At 38.7% G+C, this 14,948-nt stretch overlaps 1 protein-coding gene across 3 annotated transcripts; it reads left to right on the forward strand.

The window, feature by feature from the left end:
- Positions 1-20: 20 nt before the first annotated feature.
- LOC106657997 (CD82 antigen-like) lies at positions 21-12,941 on the forward strand. Of its 3 annotated transcripts, XM_014379755.2 has the most exons (8): positions 23-177; positions 506-581; positions 10,318-10,417; positions 10,845-11,039; positions 11,100-11,270; positions 11,358-11,450; positions 11,522-11,662; positions 11,741-12,941. In XM_014379755.2, the coding sequence occupies exons 3-8, from the start codon at positions 10,340-10,342 to the stop codon at positions 11,786-11,788; spliced, it is 726 nt and encodes a 241-aa protein (XP_014235241.1). In that variant the 5' UTR covers positions 23-177; positions 506-581; positions 10,318-10,339; the 3' UTR covers positions 11,789-12,941. The 3 variants fall into 3 exon arrangements, with proteins under 3 accessions (XP_014235242.1, XP_014235241.1, XP_023316538.1); XM_014379756.2 differs by lacking the exon at positions 506-581 and having other exon boundaries at positions 21-177; XM_023460770.1 differs by lacking the exons at positions 23-177; positions 506-581 and adding an exon at positions 10,170-10,249.
- Positions 12,942-14,948: the final 2,007 nt, after the last annotated feature.

Raw genomic sequence — 14,948 nt, forward strand, 5'->3', positions numbered from 1 at the left:
CAAAAGAGACGGGACTGTACACAACACGGCCCGAGCCATATGGCTGCGCAAAACGCGCGAATCGCGCTCTGGCGGCGGTGGACTTTCAAGACTTTTAGCAGTTCGACTCGGCCAGGCTACGGAATCGCAGCGTTCTCCTTCGCCACTGCTACCTGCCACGTGCGAGCGATTGTACATGTGAGTGACAAGCGGATTTCACCCCTGGATTTATTGCATGTTTTCGTTTGTTTGTTTGTTGGTTTGAAAAACGTGTTTTGTTTTCACAACTCGACGATTTCACCTTTTAGCCTTGTTGACAATGTTGTGCATACTTCTTCAATTTCTCAGCAAAAACTGTTCTCCTTATACAATTTTTTCCTAATAATTTATTTAGAATATTCGCTTGCAATTCATTATTTTTACCGACGCAAACAGAACGATTAGCTTCATAATTTTGTCGAATCAGAGGTGGGCAAAAAAGCGAGGAAAAATAGTTTAGTGACGTGTGCATCATCAATTGTTACAGATCATTGTCGGCTGCACGAATCTACTCCAAGACTTGAATAGGCGCATATTCTAAACAGCTTGAAATAAACCGCAAAGTAAGTTGACATTTTTTCTCTTTCTCTCGTTCTTTCTCGATCGTTTGGCCAATACAAGTCGCTCCACTGCCGTAAAGAAACGACTTCGTGCCGATTTTCTCTCGAGATATATACGTGTTTGTACGTACGGTTAGGGTCATGGAGAAAAGCTATATGCGAGTCTGCAGCACGAGGCAGCACAGAATGAAAGTGAATGCATTTGCAAAGGTGCATTACGTATAGAGACACAGATGTGCTTGGCTTGGTTCATTGTCGTCGCGCTTCTGGGCTCCTCGTGTTTGTACGTACGGCGTTATGGAACGTTGAAAAAAGAAAGTTGCAGTCGATTTTCGACTCGTCAACTTGTTGCTCGTGTAAAAGGACCACGAAGGGATAAGAGGGTAATGAGAAAGTCGTAAATTCGAACCTTTCGTAGCCGCAAAACGCCTTACAATTTCAAAACAATTTTTCGCTCCTTCTCTCTGGACTGAACGATATTTTTATCGCTGCAGCGTGCTATCGTTACACTCTGCCTTTACGATTGCATATTGCTCGCGTATTTTAAATGGCACGTCCACGCTCTCTGATACCTTACACGAATTTTTATTCGCGAATGCTCCTTAGAATTTCCTTTATGATCTCGTTTCAGAGTCTCGAGTTTCATGGGTCAATTAAAATCATACCAGCGTGATGAATATTTATGAAACTTTTATTTGTTAACGATAGACCGACGCACAAATATCGTTGCTGGCTCGCTTCCAAAGTTTCGCGTCAAAGACTGCGCAAGTTTCGCGTTGTATAATGCGCGCATCGCGTTTCAAGTCGACGCACTGCGCGCGTATTTCCAGATTATTAAGACATGATTTATTTACATTACATAACGGATATATGCATGAGATAAAATGAAGTCGAGTCTGCATTTGTTGAAAAAAGTACGGCAGCAAGCCCGCGTCAAAAATATACATGCGTGACCGACCTGTTTTTTTGGTGCTATTGACTCGTCGGAGGTCTCGCGCAAAAGATATTAAATAGCTCGATGATCCGCTTTTTTTTAAGTAGACAACCCTTGCGATGATTCGTTTTTTTATAAATGCATTCAGATAGGTGGGAGTTGAATAAAAGCAGGGAAATAGGTGCCACGATCCACTTGTTCATTGTTATGATCAAGTAAATCAATGGTCCGAAGCTACAAGCCACGCGGCGTCCCAGTTATATTCGCGGGGTGCTCAGTGTTGACGATTCGCTCGAGCTCGACTCATTTGTGAATCGATCTTGGAACGAAATTCAATTCACTACGTTATACGCGCGCGATAAAACATTCATAGATCGTCGCGTGAGCTTACCGATCAATCAACTGCATGATTTCGTGACACATTTAAATTTACCCTGCGTTAAATCGCCATGGAAAACATTTTCTTGTGGTATCTTCGTGTCAATAAAAAAAACCTGGTAAAAAATGACTATTATGGGAAAGAAAAAAAAACACGTGACAGTTGTATAACGATCGATAATTATGACCAATAGCAAGGCGTACACTGCGCCCGGCAACGCGCACAGTCAGCTCCATTATAAAATGTATAAAAATAACGAGTCCGTCGGATGCGCGACGGCTCGCGTTCCAAAAACAAACTTTGCGTGAAATCCAACTATAGCATAGCGCCACGAAGAGCCGAACAGAAGTGAACGAACTTTTCGCAGGCCGCCACCGCCACTGCCAGCAGCCCACTGTGCATGCCGAATGGCCGCTCGCATCCAAGGATCGATAAATAGCCCATCGCGTGTCCGAGGCGCTGCGAGCCGCGCGTTATTATTTTTCCTGAACTTGCACATTGCCTTCTGCGGGGGTGTGTCAATTCGAGCCTGCAAGTCGTATTTCAACTACGCGCTCTGACCCTTGCCGTTTGTGAAAATTGCACCCGAGTGTGCGTTGGCGCGATAAATGTTTAGATAGACGTCCCATCGAGCGATGCGTCGACGCAGCCAACAACATACAAGAGAATCGATTTTACGTCTTCTCACGCAGTTCGGAAAAATTACAAAAAAGTTACAAAGAAGTACAGTTTCACGTGGATTGCATCGAGTTATGAAAAATTGCGAAAAAATATCTAGACCACGAGATCTACGCGTGGATTTTCCTCTATTTTTCCAAGTATACAGAGCTCTAAAAAGGCTGCACAGAATTTGTGCGATGTTTAATTAGAACCTCGATTCGTGTAATGACTGCACGTGCGATGGCTGAAGCTCTCGTGCATAAATATGATCAGCGCCTCGCAAAATTAATCGCAGACTACAGCGGCGACTTACGTATAGCGCTTACAAGCGCTATCGCGTGTCAAGTGCGGACACTTGACTTTCAGTTTTTTGCACCGTACACTGGTACGCGGTAAAGCAGCCTCGATCGCGCTCGAGACTCAAAAGTGCGGAGCCGAGTCAGAAAATGTGAAACTCATTATGTAAGCCAAAAACTCTTTGGACAGTTACGCAAGATAGGTCCGATCGAGAATTCTTTGGCCTCGTTTTTCGTGCCGTCGATACACAAAATTGTTCTTCGCTCGTACGCTAGAATTTTATTTGCTCGTCGCAATCCTGTTCCATCAAAACAAACCTATTTCCAGTTGTTTACTTTTCTTTATCGATCTACTTTCTTGTTAAGACAACAAAGTTTATGCATGTTCACTCGTCCATTCGATTAGCTATCTTGAAATGCTGAATTTTCTACTCGATGACTGGCATTGTCACGATCGCTTGTCTAATTTTTAAATGTAAAGCAGCATCTCTTACTTAAGACCAGTTGTAATTCCAACTAGAGACTCAAATTAGGGTAGTTTTGTCATTAAATTTCCAGAATTCCGAATTTTTGATATTATAACGGTCACTGTCAAGCGCAGAAAGAATAATTTGTTTTCGGTAATGTTGACGAAACGCCAATCGCAATGAAATCGCAAAGAAGCTTTGAAAATTTAATTCGATTTCGTGGCTGATGCACGATAAACACTCGTACTCGGAAACGAGTTTAAACGCGAAGGAAACAAATAGGAAAAAAGAGAAGTAAAGTTTGCCCGTCATCGTCGCGCGATACCGAGCATTATTTTCATGGCATGGGCATAAAGAGCTCGCGCGCAAGTAAATAAATGTTTACGGAGGACACGTTGAGAGGCGCGTGGAATCGCGACACGCATTGTAGATCGCGTCCTTGCACGAATATACGCCGGACTGCAGTCGGCACTATCGGTACAACGCGTAATAATGCATATGGCGTGGAGGGGAAAAAAAGGAGCGAATTAAATGCAGCTCACGAGCGCGTCTTGGGACTGGCTACACGTATTACATTGAAGATATAAAGAACATTACGTAAAAGCGGCAGTAAATGGAAGCTAACTCGAACGTACGCAACAACGCGCTCGTATTGTCTGTGGCTTTTATGTATATAATATAATATACACGACGAGGAAGCGACCGTCGACTTTCCGCGTTCTTACGGCATTTCACACGCCCATTACAAATGCTACCGTATAATTTTCCTATCGAATTTAGGGCGAATTAGCTCAACAACGAATTATCGGTATTAGTTGTCTTCCCGATCATTTTTCCGATAGTTATTTCGTTTCAATTATGACAAGACTCGCTTCAATGCGGTAGCAATTAGGAACAATTTCATAATATTTTGCGCGTATTTTTTTGTTAATGAAAACGAATATTGGCAGTACACGATGATTCGACTTGCGGTAAACCGAAGAAACGACCTAGCACTTGAAATTTGAGACCGATTTTATTGTGAACCCTAGTGCTGCTTCACAGATAGAGTAAAAAACAAAGCGAGTTGTTCTCGTAAACATGTATGTACGTTCGCGTGGTTCGCTCCCTTACTTACCGCTGTTTTTACCATTAATCCATCGCAGCCCACACGCGAACAAACGATTGTATGCGCGCATACCTTTGTTTCCTTCTTGCCGCACTATGCGACTTTTTTCACGGTTAGGGTTATAATACCCAAGTTGAGGGTTGCTCGTGCTACCTTTTTTCCTTTTTTTTTCAATGCTTGCTCGAGCGTCGACGAGTTCAACGAACCCTGCACATCGCGCCAACGCGGATACGCCCGAGTTTTTTTTTCTAATAAATCATAATTCTTGAGTTTTACGATCGATCGATCGGCAACGCGAGTAGCCTTAACGCAGCTAATATTAAATTTGTTCGGATGATCTGCGTTTGTTTTGCACTCGATGTGGCGTTGAAATCACCACGCCTCGGATGTCGCTTATGAATGTTTATGAGGCAATCGTCGTGCATTTAATTTTCGCATTGTACAAACAAACGACTTGTAAAAGTAATCGCGATAGATCTCAACAATGACATTATAGACAATCGGCATGGTACCGCGTGGACATGGAATTTTACGCCCAATGACGCAAAGTCATCACCGATACATCAGAATTTCAAAGACGTAATCGTCGTCATTATTTACGTTCTACGTCAAATTATCAATTACGTGCTATTAGTAGCGATCGCTCGTTGTTCTCTTATGCACGCGTGCTTGTGTTCATACATCCGACTTAGAGGCCCAAAGCGAGCAATTTTAATGATTGTTTTAGCGCAATGTAAATAAGCAGAGACAATTTTACTAATTATCATGTCAGGTATTTCGAACTCGCAAAACTAGAATCGAATTTTTGAGAATAGGGACTAGTTATTTTCTTAAATGTCTAGTCATAGCCGCAAAAAAAAGAAAAAAAATCGTTACTCAGAATATTAAATTGATGTTTGTTCAAACGAGTCGAGAGATTATCATATGGTGTTGAAGGTAAAACTTGAACTAAAATCGATATTTATTTGCTCGCTGAAACTGTCCTTATTTTGCCTTCCCACCAAAACAATGCAGCGACGAGCGTCCTCGAGGCTTTCGGACTTTTTTTTATAAACAAATAAGCGCAGCAAAGGTCGTATCTGTTGGCAGTACAGCGCGTAAAGCATTAATAAATTAATGCACACCACGAGGCAGTATTTGCATCTAATGCCTGCTCACAAGTGAAACTGATGGTGTTGATTTTCTTATTGAGGTCAATGTTTATAGCGAAAAAAATTCAGTATCATCATAATACGTGAGAAGAATTTTTAATGTCAAAAAATAAGGCATAAAGATTATAATTTACTATGTAAACTGAATATAATTGTTGTTTGATGTATTGATAGAGTAAGTGCTGAGAGATTAAAAGCATACAATTATTAAAATTGTTTTTCAATAAAGATAACAATTATACCGAGAAAAGTTTCTTTGTACAAATTTCAGGAAGAAACGAATTTTAGTTAGGAAGTTAAAATATGTAACTGGTCCCGCAATGTTGATTATGCTAAGCCACATGGTTGATAGAGAGCCAATATGCTTCTCGGTCGACGTTTCGCACAGGCATGCACTCGACTACCCGAGCGATTTTTCATCATTGCTCCATTAATTAATTGCCATTGTTTTGTCCCAAGCCGGCTTTGTGCGTCTATGGCTAAACATTGATTATTTGCGCGTGTACACCTAAATAATTTCAAGGTCCTGAGTGATTGAGGAGTCGCGCGCGCAGAGGCGCATCGTGAATTTACAACGCGCCGAGACATAATTTACACTTTCATAGAGCGAGTCGTAAAAAAAATTCTGCTCGGTGACGATTCGATGAATTCTTCACTAAGCATATCGTGGAATAATATCGATATAAATTGTACGTGCAATTAATTCTAACTCTATTCCTACGGTTGCTGAATTTATAATAAGTCGTAAAAAAAGCGGCGTTGTAAAAAAAGGCAATAGTGTCGCAGACAACACTATGTTATATCGGATTAAGGCTCTTAATAAAAACGACAACAACAAAAAGTGGTAAAAAGTTAATGGCCCGTTGAAGCTCGAGTATATGAGCAATTCTCTAAATGAAACGCATTTTTTGAGGTAGAATCGCGGCAAATTTTTTTTTCAACCTACGCGGATACGGACCCCCGGGAAATGTTTTTGGGGGTCCTAGGAACATGTAACCACGTAGGAACCATTGAAATTTCAATAGTGCTTACTTTTATAGCTACTTTTGTGATTTAGAGGACGAAAAATCATGTTTTCTCGTAAATACGGCTAATTACTCAATTTCTAAGTCGCTGAAAAAGTATCAAAACTCATCTAAAAAAAATAACTGACTACTGTGTTCGATAGGAAATTTTCTCAGCTTTCCAATGGTGGTATCAGATTTTCCGATAAATTGCACATTCACCGAGAAAATCACCATCACACATTGAGGGCTAAATATGTCGAAAAATTCAGTACGGAAAAAGTGAACTTTTTGGATAATTGTTGATTTTTCCTTGTGAAAATGAAATTTATCGAAAAATCTGACTACACCATGAGAAAGCCAAAGAAATTTCCTATCGAAAGCATATCTTTATTTATTTTTTCGGTGGAATTACAATGTTATACATGGGAATTTCTTTCACGTTGTTCGCTGTTTTCTGTTTCCGAGCTGATTCAGCGCGGTCGCGAGGTTTTCGGCTCGCTACAATCAAAACTAGCTCGTAATTCCACCGAAAAAATAAATAAAGATATGCTTTCGATAGGAAATTTCCTCAGCTTTCTCATGGTGTAGTCAGATTTTTCGATAAATTTCATTTTCACGAGGAAAAATCGAAATTAAACCTCAAAGATCACTTTTTCCGTACCGAGTTTTTCGAGATATTTAGCTTGGCATGTTTGATGGCGATTTTCTCGGTGAATGTGCGACTTATCGGAAAATCTGATACCACCATTGGAAAGCTGAGAAAATTTCCTATCGAACACAGTAGCCAGTTATTTTTTTTAGATGAGTTTTGATACTTTTTCAGCGACTTAGAAATTGAGTAATTAGCCGCATTTACGAGAAAACATGATTTTTCGTCCTCTAAATCACAAAAGTAGCTATAAAAGTAAGCACTATTGAAATTTCAATGGTTCCTACGTGGTTACATGTTCCTAGGACCCCCAAAAACATTTCCCGGGGGTCCGTATCCGCGTAGGTTGAAAAAAAAATTTGCCGCGATTCTACCTCAAAAAATGCGTTTCATTTAGAGAATTGCTCATATATGCGGCAGCGGGAAAGAGCAGTACGAGTTGATCAACCAAGCGAAACGACCTGCTCTGCAACTCTTTGTGTTAACTCATTCAGGTGCAGTAGGTCAAGATCAACCGGTGTAAATTTTCCCTCCCGAAATTACTCTCAATTTCGTTAAAGTTTTTTCTTCTTTTTCGACTGATGATCATACGTACGAGATTACGTGCTCTGTGGCATTATTTTCATGAAATTTCAAGATCCTGCTGCAAGTATAATTTTAACCCGTGACTTTTCTCTTCGTCTCAACGAGAGATGCCATGACAAAAAATGTGAAGACTCCAAAAGGCTATTTTGAGTTTCTCTGCTCTTGATACTCGGGTAAACTTTTTTACGAATATTAAAGCAGGGTCGCTGATCTGTGTATGACGGCGATTCGAAGGTTGTCTCTGTGCGAATCAACATAAAGGCCGCCTGTTGGAACGATACATCTCTCTCGAAAAAAAAGTCAACAAACCTTGACGTCGATTAAAAGCGTAACTCGCGCGTTCGTTAAAGTTTAATCAAAGCGGCAGTACGATAACGGCTACATAACGCTATACTAACTAGAAAAAACGCATTGGTCATCTAATCAAACAGCGATGGCTAACTGTAGTACGAAAAGTCGATCAGCGTAAAATTACGAGCGGCAGCATGAGACATCGACTCTTTTCTCGCAGACTAGGTGTAGACTCGACTTTGGTCACGACTTTGGCCAGGCGACCGCGTCCTTGGCGCTCTTGAGCTCTCATAAATCCCTAACCCAGTTTTGTTCTTCTGGTCTTTGTAAACACGCCATTTGTTTGTATCATCACGTGCGATCGTTCATGCGTTTCGCAAAAAAGACAATTAGCTACTCGCATTTTATCTTCTCTCCGGGACTCTAAATATTAATCATCCGGCGTGCTCCACGAAGCGACGTGCAGGCTCGCAAGGAATGCTGAATTTCCATCTAAATTCTTCGTGCTCCGTGAGTGATTCACATTTTTTTACTTTAAATAATAGAGAAGGAATAATTTTGATGATCGGAAATGCAGAATTGATTACTTTTAATGTTAGCGTGATAGACGCACGCGTCGACGATCTATAAGCGTAGCGATGATAATGAGTGCATCAGAGTAGTTACGTAAGCTGCAGCAAACTATTCGAATCCGGACGTTTACTTTAATATTTGTATCGAGTACGGTCTCACATACACACACATACACAATAAAGCTATATGCATAAAACTCGACGGTGAATCAGCTCGCTCTCGACGTATAATCTACACATGCTACATAGGTAGAGCAAGAAAATATATATCCTATTTTAAGTGGATAACGTCATTTTTCGTCGCCACGCCACCGAGTGGACTGAAAAAATATTGTTATTGCAGTTTATTTTACGAACGTTTTTCTTTTTCTCACGTGGGCCGGGCTGGAATGCAAGCGTTTAACATCTCATTGTCTACGGAGGCCTACTAACGAGTCGCGCTCGGCTGCGAATCCGTATAATGATCTCTTTCGACTCGAGATTTATCGTCAACGACTGAAATCTCCAACTCGATGCCTCGGGGCTATCACACACGCGCACACCCATACGAATGTATCAATACTATAAAGACAAATTAAAACTGCAGCCAGGTAATAATATAGTAATTAGATTAAAGTGCAAGGCGCAACATATCGAGGAGCTAAGCACGACATGCGCAATTTGTCCGGAATTATTCGCATTGTTGAGCTTGGAATATAATATAAGTAGCCATGCAGCGCGTGCCGTGACTCACGTAATACCCGCCAATTTGCCTATGTACTCAAGAGTTCTAAATTCTCTCTCGCCGCGAAAGATGAACGAAGAAAAATAAGAAAGTATTCAACATCACAAAATTTATTAATAAATATGAGTACAGATAAAATCATGAAACCGATCATATGAAGGGAACGTTTTACGCATAGTAACCGTAATTGGCAATGAACTCTGTTATTTTGAGCCACTTTGTGAAACATTTAAAAAAAAAATCAACGTTTCGTTAGTTTTACGCTAACCTCTTCAAGGCGATAACAAATTTAAGTTAATTTCAAATAAAAACGTTTTGAACTACGGTGGTCGATTCATTCCAATGCATTATAAGTCTGATTTCAATGTTTCTGTAAATCTTTTTTAGCTATTGCATGTCCTCTTTGTTATTCAGGGCACTGTACATAAATTTATCGATTTAATTTTAAAAGTACTCAATAGTTATAACAAAAATCTAATGATGTATATGAGTGTGACTGGGATGTTAAAATACTGGAAAATGAGATAAATTACGAGTATAGACTACTTTCGAAAATGATTATTATTGAAGGACATCAAAATGCACCGAATAAAAAAAAACACGCAGAAATCAAATGGGATTTTCTGAAACATTTTAAAATTTTGAACTAAACGTGTATTGACTTCCAGTGATTCAGACTCATGACGTATATTTATATTTACATATTGACATTGTTTTGTGCATCTCGTGATCAACGTACGTAGTAAGGCTCATTGACTTGCGGTATCTCACTGAGCCTACATATGAACGTTTTTATTTTAATTAGGTGTACAAGTTATTTTGAGTAAAGAAAGGACTTTAGTTTTATAGTCGGTTTATCTTTAGTATATGTTATTTCAATAAGGAAAAGAAAATAATTGAATCATTTGTGTTGCAGTTGTGCTGAGAGCGCTTGAAAGATGGGATACCACACAGAACTGGGCGGCTGCGGTCGCTGCATGAAGTACACCTTATTCCTAGTGAATTTCATCATATTTGTAAGTATAAAGACACGATGGAGCGCAAACATTGTCGGTGCAGCGACTGCAATGCGTAGCTCGAGGATCGGTTTGAAAATGTTTGCCATGACCTCGGCCGATTTTTCCGCTTGATGTACACCTATTTGGCTCACGATGCGCGGCGATTTTAAGCTCGTTCGCTCATTTGGCGGTCACTGTGTATGCAGTACGTGCATGCTTACTATCATTATTGCGCAATGAATATTGTGTCGCTCGTTGTCCCGCCGCATGTAGTTGTAATGGACATTCACAATTTCGAGGCTCGCGACAGCTATTTTTCGTCCGCATTATGCACATAAGAAGGAAGCTTTGGGAGCTCACTCGCGTCCCGCACGAGTACTGCCCGAGGGGCAATCACGGCTTCGAACCATTAACTTTTTCTACAAATGAATGCTCTGATTCGCAGATCGGAGGTCTGTTGATAACAGCCCTGGCGGTATGGGCACTGGTCGACAAGGTGAACTACGTCACCGAGCTGACGAACAACAACATGCTGACGGGCACGGTTTACGTAATGCTCGTCGGCGGCATCTTGACTGCCTTCATCGCCTTCCTCGGCTGCTTTGGAGCTGCTCGCGAAATTCGCTGTATGCTTTTCACGGTAGGTGAAAACAAGTCCCTTTTCGAAAGCAACATTTACAAATTTTACATTTCTTTGCAGTACTTCGTAGCGGTGCTCCTTCTTTTCATCGCCATTTTACTAGCTGGAATATTTGGCTACGTTTATCGTGAAAAGTTCATCGACACACTTGGCCAGCAAATGCAGAACTCCTTGCGCCTCTACCGCGAAAAACCCGAGTATACCGAAGCTTGGGACTTTGTTCAATCGAGAGTGAGTACGCCGACGATCAAAGTCGAGCCAACTTCTCCCTACATTATATCTTGACGGATTAGTCATAATTAATGATTTTTTGTACAGCTTCACTGCTGTGGGGTGCGCGGCTGGCGGGATTGGTCCGGCTACTTCAACGAAGTACCCATCAGTTGTTGTCGCTTGATGACCGACGGCAGGGTGAGTTCACCTTACGTGGTACATTTTTTTAACCATTAAACCTTCCTTCAAATAGCGTGTCTTTTTTGCAGCCGATTGCCTGTAATCGTTACGCCGACTCGATCAACCAATACAACTCTTATACGGAGGGCTGCCTTCAACAGACCCAAATGTTCTTGCAGAAACACGCGGCTATTCTCGGAGGTGCTGGAATCGCCGTGGCTTTCGTTATGGTAAGCCATATCGTGTCATTTTGATTAGCATCTGATCGATCTCCACGTATCTTAACGATGCTTACCTTTTTTTTACAGCTACTGGGCATGATACTGGCCATATCTCTATTTAGGATTATACGCTAGTTGACCGGTAAGATATCGCCGAGTCATTTGAGTTTGCCGACCGATGCGACCACAGCTGCCGATTCAGAAAAGAGAGATGTCAGCTAGGCTTAAACACGAATGAAGAAGATTATTGGCACACGAACGATTCCGTCCAGCAGCAAGTCTAAAATTTATTTAACTAAGACAACGACATTTTTGACCAATATTTTCGATTTTTCGACGCATCTGATATGCAGGTCTTCAGAGAATAAAAACAAAGCCATTTAACCGATCTTATACATTGTAGTTAATATACATAAACAAGTGAATGTACTTTTTACAAGATTATTATTAATGTAAAAGTATCTTGAACAATTTATGTAAATTATTGTATAGATATAAGTTTTCAGCAATTAAGAAATAATATTTTTAAGATTTTACGTTCAAAGCTAAAGATTTTCGTATAAAAATGCATGATTTTCGTAATATTTACTTACCATATTGAAATTACATAAATTCAATTGTGAAAAAGTGCAATATATACGAAAACTGGCGCGCAACCATCGAGTACAAATATGTTTTGACAAAAAGTAACTCAAATTGCAGTGTACGAATATTTACAGTATTTTTTACGTTTAAACTGTCGAGCAATATATTATTGATATATTATCATTACTTGTCTATCGACCGTAGTATTAGTAAATTGTTCAATGAGAATCAAGTAACATTTGAAACATAATTAGCTGTGTATTAACATAAACCTTTAAATTGGCGTCTTTTAATCGTTTTATTTATAGATAGTTACCATATTAGTACGCTACTTGTATCATGCCATTTAAATACGAATACTGAAAATTTTATCATAAGATCATTTTGTAAGGTGAATTATTCTATTATAAAATATCAGTCAGTCAGTGATTTTTTAAACAAAAAATCTCAAATAAAAGTATTGAAAGTATACCTATAGATGTCGTGCATTTAAAAATTTGAAACATTTAATCAGTATCATACGATCTTCACTATTGGTTGTATCATTAATTTTGAATGCAATTTAATGTTAAAATTATTATTACAAATTTTTTTAATTCAGTAAATGATTTTAGTGATAAAAAAATTCTTTTAAAACTTTTATATGTACATAAACGCACCAGAATAAGAACTTGAATAAAATGCTTTTATTAGACTTATTGGATACAAATGTTTTATTTTATAATAAATCATTTCCATTTTATTAGCAAAGCATCACATAATCATTTATATTTTCATGAGTTCATAAACTTAAAAAAGCCCTACTAGATGATTTTGTCACATTTTAAATTTGAACGGAATGCATATAGCTTCAAAGAAACTGCAACTTCTTCAAGGTAGTAATTGTGAAATCGGTACATCAAAAAATGTATGCTCTTTATTGCGCTTGGATTTTACAGTTTGGTTCAAACTGATAGAGAAAAGTAAAGGGAACTGTATTGGGTTTGGGTTTTGTGAGAATTTTTGTAAAGCTCATAACGAAATGTAGAGTTTATGAAGATTATTTTAGCAATGGCTTGCTTTTGAAAATACATATGATTTTTCATTGCTTGTATGTACACTTTGCAATTTCAGAGAAAAAGCACCAATTTACCTAGAATCAACGTTACACATTTCTAACTCTTGCAATAAGTACCTTACGACAGCGATACAGCATTATGAACGGTTGCAATTCTGCAGGCTTACGAGCACTTAAAATTAATTTTAAAGTTCTCATGGCTTTATGTAGGCATAGGCTAGAGTATGAGTTTTTTCACCACGAAAAATCTATAATGTAATAAAATCTGTAATATAAATCTATAATCTGTAACTAAAAGTTTTTCAAACTTTTTTTCCGAAATTTCTGTTTTCGATTTCTAAAAAAACTAAATAGATTTTTATAGACCTATATACAGATCTATTTTTTCTTTTTTTAGAAATCGAGATAAAAAATGTTGAGGATCACCCGAGGCCTCAAAATCGTTTTTCATTTTGAACGCGTAATATGTATAAAAATAAAATTAAAGATTCAGCTAATTATCATGTTTTGAAAAATGAAAAATTACCCGCAATTTTATACGTTATTGATTAAACAGGCACACACATAAATTAATAAGTTCAGTTGCAGAGACCGGAATCCAAATCCGGCATCAGTTTTTTCTAGGTTGGTTCATTTTCGAGATTATTTGAAGATCAGATTGATAAAATGTAGACCAAGGTTTTTCAAAAATTTCAATCCAAATCTGTTTCCTATGACTTTTATATAGTCAGCTGTTTTTAGTATTAGAATAGAAGCTGTGCCTGGATTGGAGAAGCTGCTGTGCTTAAATGGGGGCAGCGGCTGTGTGTAGATGATCTAGGCACAGCTCCTGCTCCTCTTTTTTGCGCAATAAAACTTTAAAATGACCTCGAAAATGAACTAACCCAAAAAACTAGTGCTGGATTCGAATTCAGTGATCCAGAAAACCTAATGTCTAGTTGGTCCAATCTCTGGCACTGAACTTTTTAATGTTTTGTGTGCCTTGTTATTTGTACCAATTCGTAATTAATTATGAAGCAATGAAGGCATAATAACATTATTTTTTATTTTATATCGTAATTTTTGTGTTGGTTTTTTGTCCCCCGCCAATGCAATGACAAACACGTTTAAATAGCGGCCTAATTTCTTGGCCCCGTCAGTGGCGAGGTTTTATATTGTTTATACTTGAGTAAGATAGGTACCAAACAAAGCTCAGGTTCGTTTTTAAAATTAAGGAAAATCAGCGGCAATGAGGTCTTTGGGTTATTTTCAATTTCAGTTTCAATTCTGTTGTTATAATAGATAAGCTAATTGATTTTACTATATTATTCACTCGCACTCAGAAAACGATTTTACATTAGTTTTTAGCAAATGACCTATCGTTTACAACCAATTCAAATATTTGAAGGAAGTTTTTATCTGCTTACACAACCCTTTATCGAATATGCACGCGACCTATTCATAGCAACGCAGTGCAGTTTGAAACGAAAGAGAGAGACAGGATGTACCCGAATAAAGCGTTACGTAACTCGTTGCGTGAATATAAATTTGAATTAAACTTTTATATATTTTCACTTTCAAATCATTGTTCGAAGCTTTTAAATGATTGACGTTGTATATTATCTTAAATTAAATAAATCTGAATAATTTTAGTTGGTCAAGCCAAAAATTAAA

Source organism: Trichogramma pretiosum, unplaced genomic scaffold, assembly GCF_000599845.2.
Source record: "Trichogramma pretiosum strain Unisexual culture from Peru unplaced genomic scaffold, Tpre_2.0 scaffold6, whole genome shotgun sequence".
NCBI lineage: Eukaryota > Metazoa > Arthropoda > Insecta > Hymenoptera > Trichogrammatidae > Trichogramma > Trichogramma pretiosum.